The 20,274-nt window shown below is 39.5% G+C and overlaps 1 protein-coding gene across 1 annotated transcript in view; it reads right to left on the bottom strand.

Annotated features, from left to right (window-relative positions):
* Positions 1–11,375, bottom strand: part of hdac9b (histone deacetylase 9b) — an 85,823-nt gene extending 74,448 nt beyond the window's left edge. The window contains 2 exon segments of the mRNA XM_036596245.1: positions 9,529–9,624; positions 10,828–11,375. Coding sequence (XP_036452138.1) covers positions 9,529–9,624; positions 10,828–10,843 — 112 coding nt within the window. The 5' untranslated portion in view covers positions 10,844–11,375.
* Positions 11,376–20,274: the final 8,899 nt, after the last annotated feature.

Below are 20,274 nucleotides of genomic sequence, written 5' to 3'. Positions count from 1 at the left end.
GTGATTTGGTCCACTTGAGCTGTTAGTGATAGCTAATAAAAGGAGCTGTGGTGACCCAAAATATGCCTTTGTTTGCATTAAAGGGAAACAATTTTTCGAAATTCTGCTCAGAGTGGTTTGGTGTGAAACGCTCCGTTCTACAGAAACTTACCGAGTCAGAACTGTTCACAGTGGTGGTGATAGGAACCAGACGTCCACCTCTAAAAGCTCCCTCACAGAAAGTTCCTACATGAAATGGTTATGAATTCACTGCCTGATGACTGAGACTCTGTTTTATGATAGTTTTCAGAAGTTTTTGGCCTTAAACTCCATTCATGGTGGAGGGATACGTAATATGCAGGGTGTTGTGAGGCAAAATAGTCCCCAAAGAAAACTTATTATTTCAGATTTTCCACTATTTTCCATCATCAACATTCCATATAAACTCAGAAGACTCGTATAGGTTCACTGGTGGTTCTGGATAGTAAATAAAATGTCTACATTTGTGTTGTAGTCATGGCGACCCCTGGTTCCTATCACCACCACTGTAAAGACATCTGAACCATTTCACACCAAACCAAACTCTGAATATCTTTCATTACACCTCACACACTGAATTATGCAGACATTTAGAAAAATCAATGAAAGCGAGTTTCACAAAGCAAATCCTGACTAGACAAAAATTCTTCGACTATATCGAGTGGATTTATTCCTACATTCTCTTAAGTGATAGGTTAGGAAAAAAATCCCCCCAACACGTTTCCTTTACTCCAAATGGGATCAGTCAGCCAAGACCTGCTTGGTGCTTCTTTAGTTTTAGCACTGAAGCTAAAAGGCTAATGTAGCTAACAGGTAATGTAAACTTATGCTCCACCAATTAGCATCAACAAACTGCATGACGCTGAAAACCTTTTACCCATACAAAAACAGAACTGTCGTGCACGCTAAACATAAAAATAACCTCTGTTTGAAGCCCCAGAGGAACCAACTTTGACTCTGTAACTGTATCTTTGTGAATGAGAATCAGTGAGAAGAACCTTTTTAAAGTTTAAAGAACCGCATAATGCAAAAGTTGGTATTCACCCTAAGAAGCAGCCATACACTCTTCAAAAAGACGGTTCTTTGTTATGACAAAAAAGGGTCGACAATGGTTCTATATAGAACTGTGATCAGTCAAAGAACCATTTGCATGGTTAAGTGGTTCTCTGCATGGTGAAATTGTTCTTCAGATTGGTTGGAGAATGTGTTGTCTATGGTTCTCCCATTCAAAAGGGTTCTTCTGTTATATACAAGCCTCAATAGCAGAACCTTTTTTGGTGCTATATAGAAACATATACAACACATTTTCCATCTGTGTGAAGAACCACTTCATGATGCAAAGTACCCTTTAAGCATGCCCTTTGGAGTGTTCTTGGTTCTGTGTACTAAAGAGCCATCTTGTTTAAGAGTGTAGAAGAACCACTTTTTCGTTCCCTAAAGAACCGTGATTGAAAAGAGATTTGTGAGTGTGTGGAACAATTTAAAAGCAGCGAAGAGCCTTCGCACAATGCAAAGGTTCTACACCGTGTTAAGAGTTCTCCCTTCAAAAAACTTCACGAAGGTTCTTCACACTCACACATCTCATTTATAAAAATGGTTCTCTGAAGAACCGTCCAGTGTAAGGTTTTCAGGAAGGGGTTCTTCCATGGCACTGCACAAAGAACCCTTTTTGGTACCTTACTTTGTCAGAGCTTAGAACAATTGCATTATGTGTACTTTGAACTTTGTTTGGTACTTCTCTAGTTTTAGCACTGGAGCAACGAGGCTAATGCAGCTAACAGCTGATGTAAGTTCATAGCTCACCAGTTAGCATCGTGCAGACCCAAATTATCAATCGCTATTGTGCTTTTATGGCCTCAGTACTGATTGGCTGGTCCTTTGTTCAGAAAACTACTGAGTGGGAGGAGCTAAACTGCTGTCAGCTCAATAGGTGGATGTATGCAAATATGTTGTTTTTGTGACATCACAGAAATAATGAATTCAAAACGGTCTGTTTTTTTGCAGCTATGTTTCCATGTATGGACTACATGCTAAATCAGTCCCTATTATTTACATATTTCATAATGTGCCAGATGTTATCAGTGGTGACAGGTCTGGACTGCAGGCACCTGGACTCTTTTAATACACAGCAATGCTGCTGTAATACATGCAGAATGTGGTTTGACATTGTCTTACTGAAATAATCAAGGCCTTCCCATGAAAAAGACGTCATCTGGATGGCAGCATATGTTGCCAAAACATGTATATATCATTCAGCATTAATGGTGCCTTCACAGATGTGCACGTCACCCATGCCATGTGCACTAATGTCCCCCTATACCATCATGAATACTGGCTTTTGAACTGTGCACTGATAACAAGCTGAGTGGTCTTTAGCCCGGAGGACACAGTGTCCATAATTTCCAAAAAGAATTTCAAGTGTTGATTTGTCGGTCCACAGGACACTTTTCCACTTCCTCTCAGTCCATTTTAAATGAGCTCAGGCCCAGAGAAGGTGGCAGCGCTTCTGGATCCTGTTTATATCTGGGTTTTTTTTTCGTTTTAGAGTTTTAACTTGCATTTGTGGATGCAGTGATGAACTGTTTTCACAGACAGTGTTTTTCAGAAGTGTTTCTGATCCCATGCAGTGATTTCCACTACAGAATCATGTCTGTTTTTAATTCAGCAAAGATCACAGCCAGCAAATACTGGTTTTTGGCCTTGTCCCTCACATACAGAGATTTCTCCAGATTCTCTGAGTCTTTTAATGATATTATGTAGCGTAGATGATGAAAAGTTCTTTGCTATTTTATGTTGAGGAACATTATTCTTGAATTGTTGCACTATTTAATCATGCAGTCTTTCACAGGGTGGTGAACCCCTCCTCATCTTTACTTCTGAAAGACTCCGCCTCTCTGAGATGCTCTTTTATACCCAATCATGTTACTGACCTGTTGCCAATTAACCTCCAGGTGCTTTTTTTAGCATTACACAACCTTACCAGTCTTTTGTTGCCCCCGTCCCAACTTTGGAACGTGTTGTTGGCATCAAATTCAAAATGGGCAAATATTTTTCAAAAAACAATGAAATTTCTCAGTTTCAACATTTGATATGTTGTCTTTGTACTATTTAGAATGAAATATAGGGTTTAAATGATTTGCATATCATTGAATTTTGTTTTTATTTACAACTTTTTGGGGGTTGTAAAAAATCAAACGCAGTTTTTAATCTTATGGGCTCTTTAAGGCGTAGGAGGTGCGCAGGCATGTTTGACAGATGTATCGGTGTCTACAGTGTTAATTTTGCCCCTTTAAAGTTGCGCCCACTGTAAAAACTGATGTGGAGCTGCTGTAGACTGACTGCTATTACAGTGGAACATCATTAAAGCCTCCTCGTCGTCTCCGCAGGAGCACGTCTGATCTCTCCGTCTGTTTGTTCTGCACATTTCACGCCTCTCTGTCCTCTCTACCATCCCATAATTCACTGGGGCAGCTCAGAGGAGGAGCAGCGCAGGTGCAGATGAAAGGCCAGAACAAAGGTTCGCGCGAATCACCGAGCGTGGCGACCTTCGGCCCCTGAGGATGATGTGCATGAGTGGTGTCACACCTTCTGCGTCTGGTTCTGCCATCAGGTGCCTAATCGCTGAACCTGCTGTCTGAGGAATGATGGCTCTCACAGCAAAACAACCCAATCACCTGTGAACTTTGACCTCTCTGGGTGATCTCAGTGCCAGTATGTCCAACAGGTGCAGAAAAAGTCATTCCGGACTGGCCCACACTGGGAAATATGGGGTTTTTCAAAATTCCTATATAATTAAATGGTTTAATAAAATGGTTTCTTTCTTTGTTCTGGAGAAACTTGAGAGTCGGAACTGTTCACAGTGGTGGTGATAGGAACCAGACGTCCACCTCTAAAAGCTCCCTCACAGAAAGTTACTACATGAAATGGTTATGAATTCACTGCCTGATGACTGAGACACTGTTTTATGATAGTTTTGAGAACTTAAACTCCATTCATGGTGGAGGGATACATGCAGGGCGCTGTGAGGCAAAATAGTCCCCAAAGAAAACTTATTATTCCAGATTTTCCACTATTTTCCATCATCAACATTCCATATGAACTCAGAAGACTCGTGTAGGTTCACTGGTGGTTCTGGATAGTAAATAAAATGTCTATATTTGTGTTGTAGTCATGGCGACCCCTGGTTCCTTTGGGTTATTCTGATTTTTGTGATCTTCCAGCTCCATGGCTAAAGGTCTTTGCATGCACACCTAAAAATAATGGTTCTACAAGGGTTCTTTGGTTAAAAAAAATGGTATAGAACCATGAACACTCAAAACACTCCATCAGACTGATGGAGAACGTGCTGTAGATGGTTCTGTAGAGCCTTTTTAAAAAGGGTTCTATAGAAGAATGCGGACTGACTTGTTTAAGACTCAAAGATGAGGACTATTGACTTGGGACTCGACTGGAGACTCGCCTGTACTGACTTGGGACTTGAATTGAGACGGAACTTGAGTGTTAAGATTTGAGAATTACTTGTTACTTGCAACTTAGTGACTTGTTCCCACCTCTGCCCAGTTTATCTGAGTATTATTGCTGACCTTCTGCATCCCATTATGACCACAATCTCCTAAAGGCTACTTCCAGCATGATAATGCATCTTTTCCCAAAGCACATGATCTCAAACTGCTTCCATGAGTTCAGTGAACTTCAATGGCCTTCAAAGCCACCAGATCTGAATCCAGTAGAGCTGCTGTGAGAGAACGTGGTAGAACAGGAGCTTCACAGTGTGAATAACATGGTCAACATGGATCAGAATCTCTAAGGAACGCTTTGTTGAATCCGCAACACAAATAATTCAGGCTGTTCTGAGAGGAACCCAGCATTAGAATCACATCCTAATAAAGAACACGGTGATGTTTTAGCCACAGATCACTAAGAACAGCACCCGGTCAGAAAGGCCACCGACGCAGCAGAGCTGCTTTGCCTGGTCTCGTCTCCTCAGGGTTTGGAGATGGACGCTGTGTTTGCACTCCATTATGGAAATTGAGATGGCTTTGAAGCATCTGACGCGGTTGCTTAGAGACAACACTTCTGCGTCACATCTGGCACGGCCATCAATAACCAACACAATAGCGTTCTCTCTGACTCGGCCGCCCATTCTCCTACCCGCTGATCTCTGAATGGATTAAAGCTAATATTAGCGCGCGGAGGGCCTGAGATCTGTGGAGATGATATGAAAACACAGTCATTGTTCTGGACCAAATAGCAGCTGCCTGTGAAAACAAAGAGTGCTTGTCTTCTTCATTTCATCTGTTTTCTATCCATGTTTTGGGGTGTCTTTTCATAAGAAGCGACCAGGACTTAATAAATTAGCCTTACCAAGGTGTGAGTACAGGGGGTCCTGGGGGGCCTGGGACCCTCTAATCAACCTCCTGGACCCCCCAATTGTTTCAAAATCAAGATTCAGGGTGGGTCCCTGAAAATGACCTTATTATGATGCTCTGCTGTCTGTTAGGTTTAAATAGATGCTCAAATACAGATTCAGGGTTCTATATAGTACCAAAAAAGGGTTCTTTGGCTTGTAATAATAGTGGAATCCTTTTTGGTGCTATATAGAACCCATTTCAAAAGGTTCTATATAGAGCCATCTATAACACATTTTCTATCGATCTGAGAAACGCTTTCATGATGCATAGAACCCTTAAATCATGCAAAGGGTTTTTTGAGTGTTAATGGTTCAATATAGCACCATTTTCTTGAGTAAAGAACCCTTGAAGAACCATATTTTTTATGAATGTACTTAAATGGTTCTTTGCATGCTTAAATGGTTCTTCAGATTGATTGAATGTTGAGCCTGTAACAATGGAAGAACTCTTTTTGGTTCTGTATAGCACCAAAAATGGTTCTGGGTTTGGCTGTTGTTACAGTGGCAAGCTTGTAACAATGGAAGAACCCTTTTCGATGCTAAATAGAACCATTTTCAGCAAGGTTCTACTTCCAGCATGATAATGCGTCTTTTCCCAAAGCACAAGATCTCAAACCGCTTCCATGAGTTCAGTGAACTTCAATGGCCTTCAAAGCCACCAGATCTGTTCTCTATATAGAACCATTTATAACACGCTTTCTCAATCAGTCTGATGAACGATTTCACCATTTTGAACCATGAGTTATACATAGAACCGTTTCCTTTAAGCATGAAATGGTTCTATGTGTAACTCATGGTTCTAAATAGAATTTTTTTTAGATTGTTAAACCAAACATTTTGCTGCTGTTGAAGCATCAGCGCCCCCAGCTGAAGGGGTCACTTCACACACTGGGCCTAAATAAGCATTACTAAGTGTAAAAATGCTAATTAAGATGTGTGTAAGTCCCCAAACGTTCCAGGTTAAATGCCACGTTCTTCTCACTGACACGTCAGAGAGTGAGCAGCGTTACTCATCACATCGGCCTCTCGCTCATTTCAGAGAAACCAGCGCAGGTTAAAGCCGAGCGTGACTGCAACACTCTTCTTTTTTAGAGCCGAAAAACAGGAAGTCTCCAAAGGCCAGCTCATAAAAATATCATTTGGGAGAGGTTGCTCAGAAATTTCAACGTTTCCTCTTTTAGACACATCACACTTCCCTGCCCAAGTTTCCCTTTAAAACAGAACGCAAAACAGCACAATCAAAAAAAGATATATGATTTATGCGATGCAAAATAGTATTGTGATACTTTCTGGGAAAAAATGTCATCACAGAGGCCTAAAAATGCATTTTTTTCTAACAACACTTTATGCTGAGGGTCATAAACGAATTAACGCATGTAGTTACCATTATTGCTGCATTAGTTAACTGTTTATTAAGCATTAGTTAATAGTTAGTAACTGTGTAAGTACACTGTAATGACAGTTCACAGCTTATTTACTCTTAATTCTGAATTAACTGCTGTTTATTACATGGATAAATGTGTTTACTCATATGAAGAAGTAACAAGAGAACTTATTCACTTACGATTTAATAATTAATAATAATTTAGTCTCGTTAATGCTATTCTGTGCTGTAGATTGTCCAAAAAGGGTTCTATGTAGCATCAAAAAGGGTTCCACTATTGTTACAAGCCAAAGAACCCTTTGAGGTATTATATAAACTCCTTTCTGCTAAGAGCGTGGTTCTTTGCATGCTTAAATCATTCTTCAGATTGATGTAGAATGGGCTGCATTTGCTTCTATGTAGGAGTTTTTAGAAAATGGTTCTTGGTTCTGCTATTGTTATGATGTCAAACTTGTAACAATGGAAGAACCCTTTTTGGTGCTACATTGAACCATTTTCAAAAAGGTGCTGTATAGAACCATGTAGAACATATTCTCCATCAATCTGAAGAACCATTTAGAACCATGAGTTATACATAGAACACAGAATACATTTCATTTAAGCATGAAATGGTTCTATATATAACTCATGGTTCTAAATAGAATCATAACTTTGAAGATCCATATTTTTAACTATGTACTCAGTCGGTAATTACAATGTACTTAATCAGTTACTAAGGAAAAAACATGTTTAAAGAACTGCTAACTGATATAACAACAATGATTAATCAGTTATTTACTAGAAACATAATTAATAATTAATTTGTGACCCTGAATGTGAAGAATAATTAATATTTTTATGGATATTATGTCCACTGCCAGACCAATGTGACTCCAAAATGCACTGTTGTATCACTCCACAAGGTGGCGCTGGGAAGTTTTTCTTTCCGATGAGAACAAAAGGCAGATTAACTAAGAGAGGCACTAATTAACTACAGTCTGCAGACTTTTTGCATCAGTAGAGGGGCGTCCAGTTCAACAGGTGTTACACTGAGATCTTTCATGCAAATGTAAACAAGCACAAAATTATGAAGGAGGAGACTGACCGGAAAACGAAAGTGAAAGCTTGTAATGCTAAACATGCCATCTGTTTGACACAGAAATACAAACAGCCAGATTAAGCCACAGGTGGAACCCCCCCCACCCACCCATTGTGGAGATATTTGCATGCGCAGTGGCCCAAACAAGTCCCAGCCACATTCTGATTACTACACCGAGCTGTGTGATGTTCACAAAACACATACCTCAATTACATTATATGGCCTAAAGTATGTGGACACCTGGCCATCAGACCTACATGAGCTTGCTGGATGTCCCATTCTAAAACCATGTGCATTAATATGGAGTTGCCCCCCTTTGCGGCTCTAACAGCCTCCACTCTTCTGGGAAGCTTCCCACAAGATTTTGGAGAGTGTCTGTGGGAATTTGTGTCCATTCAGTCAAAAGAGCATTTGTGAGGTCAGACACTGATGTTGGACGAGAGGGTCTGACTCACAATCGACGTTCTAGTTCATCCCTAAAGGTGTTCAGTGGGGTTGAGGTCAGGGCTCTGTGTGGCCACTGGAGTTCCTCCACACCAAACTGGTCACTCCATGTCTTTATGGAGCTGCTTTGTGCTCAGGGGCTCAGTCATGCTGGAACAGGAAAGGCTCTTCCCCAAACTGCTGACACAAAGCTGGAAGCAGATAACTGTGTAAAATGTCTTTGTGCTGCAGCACCAACATCACCCTTCACTGGAACTGAGGGGCCAAACTGAAAAACAGCCCAGCTCATCATCCCTCCTCCACCAAACTCTACTGCTGTCACTCTGCATTGTTCTCCTGGCATTCACCAAACCCAGAATCATCCAGTCCAGCGTGCTTTACTCCACTCCAGCCGACACTTGGCATTGCACATAGTGATCTTAGGCTTGTGTGCAGCTGCTCAGCCATGAAACCCATTTCGTGAAGCTCCTGACGCTCAGTTCTTTGCTGATGTTGCTCCCAGAGGTGGTCTGGAGCTCTGTAGTGAGTGATTTTTACATGCTTCAGCACTCGGTGGCTCACTGTGAGTTTACATGGTGTACCATTTTGTAGCTGAGCTGTTGTTGCTCCTAGATGCTTCCAATTCTCAATCATAGCACTTACAGTTGTCCAGGGCAGCTCTAGCAGGGCAGAAATGTAATGAACTGACTAGTGGCAAAGGTGGGGTCCTATGACAGTGCCATGTTTAAAGTCACTGAGCTCTTCAGTACAACCCATTCAACTGCCAATATCTATTCTACTCTATGGAGATTGATTTCATACACCTGTTAGCAATGGGCGTGGCTTAGAAAAGGTGTCCACACACTTTTGGCCATGCAGTATATACTGCTGCAAATTGCAATTGCCGTATAACTTACAACATATTAAAAACACATGAATATCATGCAGTGGTTCCTTGACTGTCCTGCGTTATTTTCACCACAATAATTGAGTTTTTGCTGGATTACATGAACTGTTTGATTCATCTGAACACCCACAGAAACTCATCAGGAGCTCTGATTGGTCACAGTAAACAACACAATCATTGGGGCTCAGTTTCTTAGTATTGCAAAGGCTGATATTAAGATAGCAATATATAAATGACATATTGTTCCGGCCTAATTTTAGGGTCTAAAATGAAATCTGCGAGTCTGCTGCGGCTCCAGAGTGACTGACCTGGTCTGATCAGGAGAGCGGGGGGGTAAATCATCGGCCCCTGGGACTGTGTCCTGCGCAGGGGTTTGTGGGTCCTGTAGTTTCCTCTTCCTTTACCTACACACAGGAGACACGAGAGACCAGGATGGTGTGAAAACTCCATTATAACATAAAATCAACTACCTCACTGTTATTTAGGGTGGTCCCAGTTTTAAAGGTGTGTTCTTAAAACGTATTAAATATTGTGATAAATATGTCATTGATGAACATTTTTGATACTTGTTCTGTTAAATCACTATTAGAGCTTTTTAGCTTCTCCTGAAAGTAAAGTTACAGTGATACCAGGTCAGTGACGACACACGGAACAATGCATAAAAAAGTATATTACATAAACAAAGACATCGTCTTCTAATTTAATTTCTTTTTGCTGTAATTTTGTTCATGTAAAATATACTTGGGGTTATACATGTTAGCTTGTGGCTAGAGCACTGGGTCAGGACACTATAAAGCTCATTAACTTTTATTTCAAATATTTTACTTTTATAGTGTTGAATAGTTTTAAAATGATCTAATAAACTGAGGAACCATTCATATTTTGATGCTAGGCAGATTTTCAGGCACTTCATATTTTTTGCTGTATTGCTATATCAAAAAATGTATTGAAATGAGAGACTACTGTATCAAATATATATATATATATATATATATATATATATATATATATATATATATATATACACACACACATTTTCTTCCGACAACAGAGATATACTCTTAAAAAAGGTGGTACTTTAAGGGTTCTTTAGCAAAGACAATGATAAAAGCGTTCTTCAGATTGATGGACAATGTCTCATATATGATTCTATATAGATGATGTCAAGACAATGTTCCAGTGTCAAGCTTGTAGAACAACCATTTTGATGCTGTATAGAACCATTTTCATAAAGAACCATATACAGCACATTCTCCATCAATCTGAAGAACACTTTCACCATGCAGAGAAACACATTAAGCACGACTTGTTTCTTTATAGAACTCATGGTTCTAAATAGAACCATTTCCTTTGCCAAAGAGCCCTTAAAGAAACATGTTCTTGAGTATATGTACATATATCTCCCCATACAGAAGATTTGTTGCTGTGTCTTTAAAAAGTAACCTGTGAGCCCTAAAAGGAGAATTTGTTGATTGTTTGTTCCCCTAATAGTAAGTTAGTAGAACTACATTCTTACATTCAGTTAACTTATTATTTAAAGTGCAATAAAATCTCAGATTAAAAGAGTGAATCATAATATTATAAAAACATAACATCACATGACTCACCGTCCTTCATCTTCATCACAGCACTTTCCTAAATCAGTGCGCTCTGCTCCACTTCTCTCTACAGCACTGCCAGCTCACAGATCACACTGTCAGACCACAAGTCCACTCTGTCACAATTCGAAAGCATGATAGGTCACAACTAATTCCTGTAACACGGCCAGAGGAAGTGACCGTTTGTGTGTTTGGAGTCGCTGTAGGGTTTCTGTAGACGTGAGCATGCGAAAGCAGCTGAATTCCCTTTTCCTCGACATGCTGGTGTGACAGATGAGAATCACAGCGGCCGTGTGGAGGCTGAGTCACTGCTCGCTCACTAACTCACTACATGCTGACTAACTCACTACACACTCACTAACTCACTACACACTCACTGACTCATTACATGCTGACTAACTCATTACACGCTCACTAACTCACTACTCACTACATACTAACTCACTACACACTCACTAACTCACTACATGCTCACTAAATCACTACATGCTCACCAACTCACTACATACTCACTAACTCACTACATGCTGACTAACTCATTACACGCTCACTAACTCACTACTCACTACATACTAACTCACTACATGCTCACTAATTCACTACATGCTCACTAACTCATTACATACTCACTAACTCACTACATGCTCACTAATTCACTACATGCTCACTAACTCATTACACACTCACTAACTCATTACATGCTCACTAACTCAATACATACTCACTAAATCACTACATGCTCACTAACTTACTACACACTCACTAACTCACTACATGCTGATTAACTCACTACACACTCACTAACTCACTACATACTAACTCATTACATGCTCACTAACTCACTACATGCTCACTAACTTACTACACACTCACTAACTCACTACATGCTGACTAACTCACTACACACTCACTAACTCACTACATACTCACTAAATCATTACATGCTCACTAACTCACTACATGCTCACTAACACTACATGCTCACTAACTCACTACACACTCACTAACTCATTACATGCTCACTAACTCACTACACACTCACTAACTCACTACATGCTCACTAACTCACTACTCACTCACTAACTTACTACACGCTCACTAAGTCACAGCTCGCTCACTAACTCACTACATGCTCACTAACTCACTACTCACTCACTAACTTACTACACGCTCACTAAGTCACAGCTCGCTCACTAACTCACTACATGCTCACTAACTCACTACTACATGTTCACTAATTCAGCCTTGTTAGAAAGTGTTTATGCGAATCTCTGTTAGCTTAGCGCTAACAATCTCCTAGAATCCTAGAGGGATGCTAGCAGAAGTTATCAGTATCGCTGAGGTGGTTTTTTTCCCTCATGTTTTGGTAGTTCTGACATTTTTATTTTTGACCTCTTTTATGACTTGTTTGCTGTTTTTCTCAACGTTAGTCAGAAGCGGTTCTCATTTCTGCGTACTCTTCCCCTGTTGTGCAACAGAACCTCCAGTCTGAAGCGTAACAGGAGTGTGATCCCGCTGCGCCGCTTTATTTCCACACAGCATGACCAACCAGCTCCAGTAGCCCGTGGTGTGGTCATGGGTGTTGCTTAGGTTAGTTTTTCCCCTGACTTTCCCCTGAACTGCACAATTTAGTGCTTCCCTGCTTATAATACACCTGAATCAGCTCACCACCAAACCAACAAACCAGACGGTCTTAAACTGTGAGTGTGTTTAATGCAGTAAGATACATTTTACATGCATTTCATCAATGTACAGTCTTAGCCAGCCAAGAACATTGTTTATTACTGTTTATCTGGGCTGTAAGTGTGTTTTGCTAGTAAAAACACTACATAGCATTAGAATAAATACAGCAAAAAGTGGTGGGAATGTGTTGTTTTCCATCACCTGATTTCATTTAATGAAGGACTGATTAGATAAACGAGATATTGATGGTAACTGTAGATACTAAACTTCCTTAATGAGAGCTTTGGAAATGGTTTAACTAATGACACATCAAATATCAAGGGATTGTTTATTTGTTTACTTGTTTTTTTCTAATATTAGTAAATAAATGCTTACTAACCAGATAAATGGCTTTACACATCAATTTCCCAGATGCCTAAAACCTTTGCACTGTAAATTTGAATTCATATCTTAATACATAATCATATTTTCCCAAAAAATATGAGAGACAAAGAACAGAGAAAATGTTCCTTCAAGTCGAGTATATGATCTAATAGTTAATAGTTAATGGCATAGCATCAAATGCCTTTCCATACTACATACTAACCTCATATGTACAAAAAGGCAACTTCACAGGACAAAGAAAAAGGGAACCTGGTTAAGGGAACCAGATGTTTTTCCAAGTCATTTTGGAGCCTTTCTATTGGTCCATTCATCATGAAATTTGGATAAAGTGCACAGAGCAGCTGGTATTTTCAACTGATCACAAAAAATGTGAAAAATGTTCGGGAGTGCCCTCTTGGCTCTGTGCCAGTGACATCCCATTAATGAGTGTTTTTTATTTATTTGTGTCGGCCGTTCATCTCGCACCGTTAGCACTGATGTCCACGTCATCGCTGGCTCTCATGGAGCTTCTGCATTCTTGTTGTTCTTCTCTTCCAAAGTTCCTCAGCCTCCCTCGTGTCCTGGTGGGTCAACAAAAAAGCACAAACAGAACAAATCAGTCGTCCATCACCTCGCCGTCTGCAGCTCAGCTCAGATGCTGTGGTTTATCGTGGCGAGGACGTGTGTGTGTGTGTGTGTGTGTGTGTGTGTGTGTGCTGGGTTGTGCAGGTGTAGCGGCGCTGCAGCCCTGTTTATTCTGGCTCTGTATTCTGTCTGGAGCAGACGCTCTGATGGAGGATAAACATCACCTCCCCTCCTGCGGCCTCAAGGGCCCAGCGCTGCCCCGGCGCCCCAGACTGCTGTTTATACCATTATTCTCTGCTTACGCTGCGGCTGATGGGAGATTTCGATTGATGATCACTGCTTATCTTCTTCTGAACTGTTTGTTTTTCCCATTGGAATCACTTTAATCAAAGGACTTATTTGACTTGAATAAACTGAGTTAAACTGCTTAGATGAAGCATAATTCATAGTAGATACTGAATAATTCAGAGTGGTTTCTGAATAATTCATAGTAGATACTGAATAATTCATAGTGGTTTCTGAATAATTTGTAGTGGTTTCTGAATAATTCATAGTAGATACTGAATAATTCATAGTGGTTTCTGAATAATTTGTAGTGGTTTCTGAATAATTCATAGTAGATACTGAATAATTCAGAGTGGTTTCTGAATAATTCATAGTAGATACTGAATAATTCATAGTGGTTTCTGAATAATTTGTAGTGGTTTCTGAATAATTCATAGTAGATACTGAATAATTTGTAGTAGATACTGAATAATTCATAGTAGATACTGAATATTTTGTAGTAGATACTGAATAATTCATAGTAGATACTGAATAATTCATAGTGGTTACTGAATAATTCATAGTAGATATTGAATAATTCATAGTAGATACTGAATAATTTGTAGTGGTTTCTGAATAATTCATAGTAGATACTGAATAATTTGTAGTAGATACTGAATAATTCATAGTAGATACTGAATATTTTGTAGTAGATACTGAATAATTCATAGTAGATACTGAATAATTCATAGTGGTTACTGAATAATTCATAGTAGATATTGAATAATTCATAGTAGTTACTAAATAATTCATAGTAGATACTGAATAATTCATAGTGGTTACTGAATAATTCATAGTAGATACTGAATAATTCATAGTAGATACTGAATAATTCATAGTGCTTACTGAATAATTCATAGTAGATACTGAATAATTCATAGTAGTTACTAAATAATGCATAGTAGTTACTAAATAATTCATAGTAGATACTGAATAATTTGTAGTAGATACTGAATAATTTATACAATATACTGAATAATTCATAGTAGATACTGAATAATTCATAGTAGATACTGAATAATTCATAGTGGTTACTGAATAATTCATAGTAGATGCTGAATAATTTATACAATATACTGAATAATTCATAGTAGATACTGAATAATTCATAGTGGTTTCTGAATAATTCATAGTAGATACTGAATAATTCATAGTAGATACTGAATAATTCATAGTGGTTTCTGAATAATTCATAGTAGATACTGAATAATTCATAGTAGATACTGAATAGTTCATAGTAGATGGTAGTGAATAATTAATGAGTTACTAAATAATTTATTCTCATTACTGAATAAGATGAATAACTGAATAATAAACATACAGTTTACAGTGTTTTTAAATCACTAAATCAGTACATTAATAAACAAATTCACAGTGAACATAGTGCAGATGTACTCAGCTGTGAGTGAAGTGTGGAGGCTGAAGAAATGAGACGGGTGTGTTTACTGTTTTACATCACCTCAGTGAGTCATCTGAGCCTTAAAGCGACTGTAGATTTAAAGAGTTATGAATGCTGTAAAAACATCCAGTTATTTTTTATGAATGTCCTCATGTGCACAAGGCAGTGTTGAACAGACAGCACTAATCGCTTAAAGAGTGGACCGAGGTCTGTTCTTGGTGAGAAACTCCTTGTCTTGTCTGACACACCTGCTGCTGAAGTGACCTCTCAGAGAGAGAAGAGGAACGCTGCCCCCTGCTGGTGAGCAAAAACTTTTCCCACAAGTCTGAGTTGCAAGACGTGTTTGGTGTCTGTTTTTTCAGGTCTGCGCTGGAGCTACGAGGCTAATGTAGCTGATGTAACTCAGTTAGCGTGGTGCTAATGGAACGCCTGAACGATCACACTCAGCTCAGACTGTGTGGGGCTGATCAGTATCCCTAACAGACTTCATTACCGTAAAGACTCAAGTACATCAGCATCGCTAAAATCGACAGCATATCTATGTTCCCAACGTTCTATGTTCCCAGGGTCTTATGTTCCCAAGGTTCTATGTTCCCAAGGCCCTATTTTCCCAAGAATATAGGTTCCCAGGGTTATAGAATAGGAGCTTTTCCCCAGATCCTCTGTTCCCATGGATGTATGTTCCAGGGTTCTATTTGTTTCAGGGTTCTATGTTTCCAAATCTATATGTTCCCAGGGCTTTAGGTTCCTAATATTCTGTTCTCAGGGTTCTATGTCCCAATGTTAAATGTTCCCAAGGTTTTATCTTCCTAGGATTGTTCTATGTTCCCATGGTCCTAAATTCTCAAGGATCTATGTTTCCAGGGTTCTATGTTCCCAGAGCTCTATATTCCCAATGTTCTGTGTCCCCATGGTTCTATTTTCCCAGGGTCATATGTTCCCAAAGCTCCATGTACCCAAGGTTCTCCATCCCCAATATTCTATGTTCTCAGGGTTCTATGTTCCCAAGGCCATATGTTTCCAGGGTTCTGTATTCCTAGGGACATATGGTCCCAAAACTCTATGTTCCCAAGGCTCTATTTTTCCAGGGTTCTATGTTCCCTGGGTCCTATGTTCCCAAAGATCTTTGTTCCCAGGGTTCCATGTTCACACAGTTGTATATTAATGGGCCCATGGGAACAAAGAACCCTGAGAACATAGAACCAAGGTGCTGTTCCCAAGGCTTTATGATCCCAGGGTCCTATGTTCCTAAGGTTCTATGGTTCCAGGGTTCTGTGTTCCCAAAGCTCTATGACCCCAGCAGTAAGAGCCCAAGGTCTGAATTTCATCTGTATATTTGTCCGCCTCTATGGAGGACCATGTGTTGGTCAGTGTTGTGGTCAGAGGTGAACAGCGTTGAGCTGATTTTAGTGAAAACTCTCTGTTTTACTGAATGTGTTACTGATATAATACAGTCAGTATCTCAGTAAGTCAGAGAGGCTGTTTACACTGAAGTGGACACTGTTCGGACTTTTATGAGAGCAGGTGAAAGCAGTGATGTCCAGTAACTGCCCTTCCCCACTCTGCTGTGTCCAGGCAGGAGCACAGGGGCTCGTTTATCTCTCCGGAGGGAGGGGGAGGGGGCGGCGATTAGCACCAATTTTGTGCAGATTTGTCATCGTCATAAATCCGCAGCTGTTGGGGGCTTCACATTTTTACGTGTCACTTCAAAAGCATTCCTCTCCGCGCCGGCCTGCTCCGCCGCTCCGCCTCGGACGATGACAAATGTCTTCGCGAGAGCTTTTTCCACCACGAGATCACGTTCTTCTCGGCTCTTACTGAATGAGTGTTATGAATTGGTGGCCTGATGTTCTGCAGCGTGTGCTCTGAAGTTCACTAAGGCACCTTAACACAAAACGTGTCCTCGCTGTTTGTGTTCTGGAGCCAAATTCACAAAAGCGTTCCAGGGAAAAAGTGTAGGAACGATCTGAGGAGTTCAGAAGACCAGTGGTCAACCCTGGTCCTGGAGATCTACCTTCCTGAACCACAACTGGCCACCTGTTCTAGCTAATTAACTTCAGAAGTCCTTAATTGGCTGGAACAGATAGGTAAGAGAGGTGGGCAGCATGTTAGCTGCAGGTTGAAACTACAACCCCAATTCCAAAAAAGTTGGGACGCTGTGTCAAAATGTAAATAAATGTAAATAAAAACAATGCAATGATTTGCAAATCTCATAGACCCGTATTCTATTCACAGTAGAACACAGAACACATATCAGATGTTGAAAGCGAGACATTTTACCATTTCATGAAAAACATTAACTCATTCATAACTTGATGGCAGCAATGCATCTCAAAAGATTTGGGACAGGGCCTACAAAAGGCTGGAACAGTACGTGGTCCTAATAAAAACAGCTGGAGGAGCAATTTACAACTAACTCACATGACTGAGTATAAAAAGAGCATTTTAGAGATGCAGAGTCTTTTAGAAGTAAGGATGGGCAAAGGTTCATCAATCTGTGTCTAAAAATTGTGGAACAATCTCAGAAAAATGTTCCTCAACGTAAATTTGCGCCGACTTTGGACATTCCACCATCTACAGCACATAATATCACCAAAAGATCCAAAGAATCTGGTTAAATCCCTGAACACAAGGGACAAGGGCGACGGTCAGTATTGGATGCTCGTGATCTTCGGGTCCTCGGGCAGCACTGCATTAAAACCAGGCATGATTCTGTCCTGGAAATCACTGCATGGGCTCAGCACTTTCTCTGCATTGGAAGCGTCCTCTGAGGCCGAGAAAAGCAGCCTGACTCAGGTGCCTCCTCGGCTCTGAGACGCGGCTACTGGCTGGGATATCAGTGCTGGAACAAAGTGCCAATGAAGCAAAGTTGGCACCGTCCAGTACGTGTTCTCCTGGGGTACATGCACTACTGAACCCACCCCATTAAAACGAACAGAGGCCCTCAGACCGTGTAAGAACTCCATGGACAGAGCAGAGCGGCTTTTCTTCTCATTGTTCTCCATCGCCCTCTGCTGGCGGTCTCCTGTTCCAGCCTGTGGGAAACTCCCAGTCAGGCACATTCCAGCTGGAGTTATGGGGATATGGGGGCGCAGGGGGAATCCAGGGGGATTACTAACCTATTAACCCTTAAAAAACCATCAGTCAGCCTGAGCTTCTGTGGTCCTTTACACGAAATACGAGATCATGTCAGTGAGCCCAAACTGAATATGTCATTTTTTCATTCAGTCTGACTGCAAAACCCTCAATGCTGAACTCTCTGATCTCTTAATTGGAAATCAGGCAGTGTATCCAGGACGTCTGGTTCCTGTCACCACCACTGGGAACAATTCTGACTCCGTACGTTTCTCTGGAATGGAAGATTTCACACCAAACCACTCTGAATGACTCTGTTTACATCTTATCTATTAAATTCTGAGGAAATTTTGAAAAATTGGTGGAGTTCCCCTTCAATGTAAAACATAGGCCGAGGCCCGAGGCATATTTTGGGTTCGTCACAGCTCCTTTTATTAGCTATTAGGAACAGCTCAAGGGGACCAAATCACCATGGTCACTTAACCGGCCGAGGAACATCGCAGGAACTTTCCTCTTCACAGCTGTTAGCTGTTAGCTGTTAGCCCTGTTAGCGCTCGTCTGTTACTGCGCAGGCAGGACAAAAGAAACGAGAGATGGCCAATAAAAGAGTTCGCTGGAAACTACTGAGACTTCACCACAGGAGGGAGTGACCGAAGCTGATGGTCAGAAAACTCCACCTCCACCATCTGTTTGTTTACATCTTCACTAGTCAAATTCTGGAAATTTGCAGTGTGAAAAATGAGCCCAGCTCAACTTAAAGCTATAAGGTAATTAATTATGTCGTTTTTCCTTGAGTTACTTCAACTTCACCCAACTCAGACTTCTTACTTTAGTCAAAAGCTTTTAGTTCTGCAGCTCAGCTATGTAAACAATATAGGTAAACAATATAACAATGTAAACAATTTAACAATGTAGGTAAGCAATTTAACAATATAGGTAAACAATATAACAATGTAAACAATTTAACAATATAGGTAAACAATTTAACAATGTAAACAATTTAACAATATAGGTCAGCAATTTAACAATGTAGGTAAACAATTTAACAATGTAGGTAAACAATTTAACAATATAGGTAAGCAATTTAACAATGTAAACAATTTAACAATATAGGTAAACAATTTAACAATGTAGGTAAACAATTTAACAATATAGGTAAACAATTTAATAATGTAAACAATTGAACAATATAGGTAAACAATTAACAATATAGGTAAACAATTTAACAATATAGGTAAACAATTTAACAATGTAGGTAAACAATTTAACAATGTAGGTAAACAATTTAGCAATGTAGGTAAACAATTTAACAATGTAGGTAAACAATTTAGCAATATAGGTAAGCAATTTAACAATGTAGGTAAACAATTTAACAATATAGGTAAACAATTTAACAATGTAGGTAAACAATTTAACAATGTAGGTAAACAATTTAACAATATAGGTAAGCAATTTAACAATATAGGTAAACAATTTAACAATGTAGGTAAACAATTTAACAATATAGGTAAACAATTTAGCAATGTAGGTAAACAATTTAACAATGTAGGTAAACAATTTAACAATATAGGTAAGCAATTTAACAATGTAGGTAAACAATTTAACAATATAGGTAAACAATTTAACAATGTAGGTAAACAATTTAGCAATATAGGTAAGCAATTTAACAATGTAGGTAAACAATTTAGCAATATAGGTAAGCAATTTAACAATGTAGGTAAACAATTTAACAATATAGGTAAACAATTTAAGAATGTAGGTAAACAATTTAACAATATAGGTAAACAATTTAACAATGTAGGTAAACAATTTAGCAATATAGGTAAGCAATTTAACAATGTAGGTAAACAATTTAACAATATAGGTAAGCAATTTAACAATGTAGGTAAACAATTTAACAATGTAGGTAAACAATTAACAATATAGGTAAACAATTAACAATATAGGTAAACAATTAACAATATAGGTAAACAGTTTAACAATGTAGGTAAACAATTGAACAATATAGGTAAACAGTTTAACAATGT

The sequence above is a fragment of the Colossoma macropomum genome, unplaced genomic scaffold (assembly GCF_904425465.1).
Source record: "Colossoma macropomum unplaced genomic scaffold, Colossoma_macropomum, whole genome shotgun sequence".
Taxonomy (NCBI): Eukaryota; Metazoa; Chordata; class Actinopteri; order Characiformes; family Serrasalmidae; genus Colossoma; species Colossoma macropomum.
This window is presented reverse-complemented; position numbering and strand designations above follow the sequence as displayed.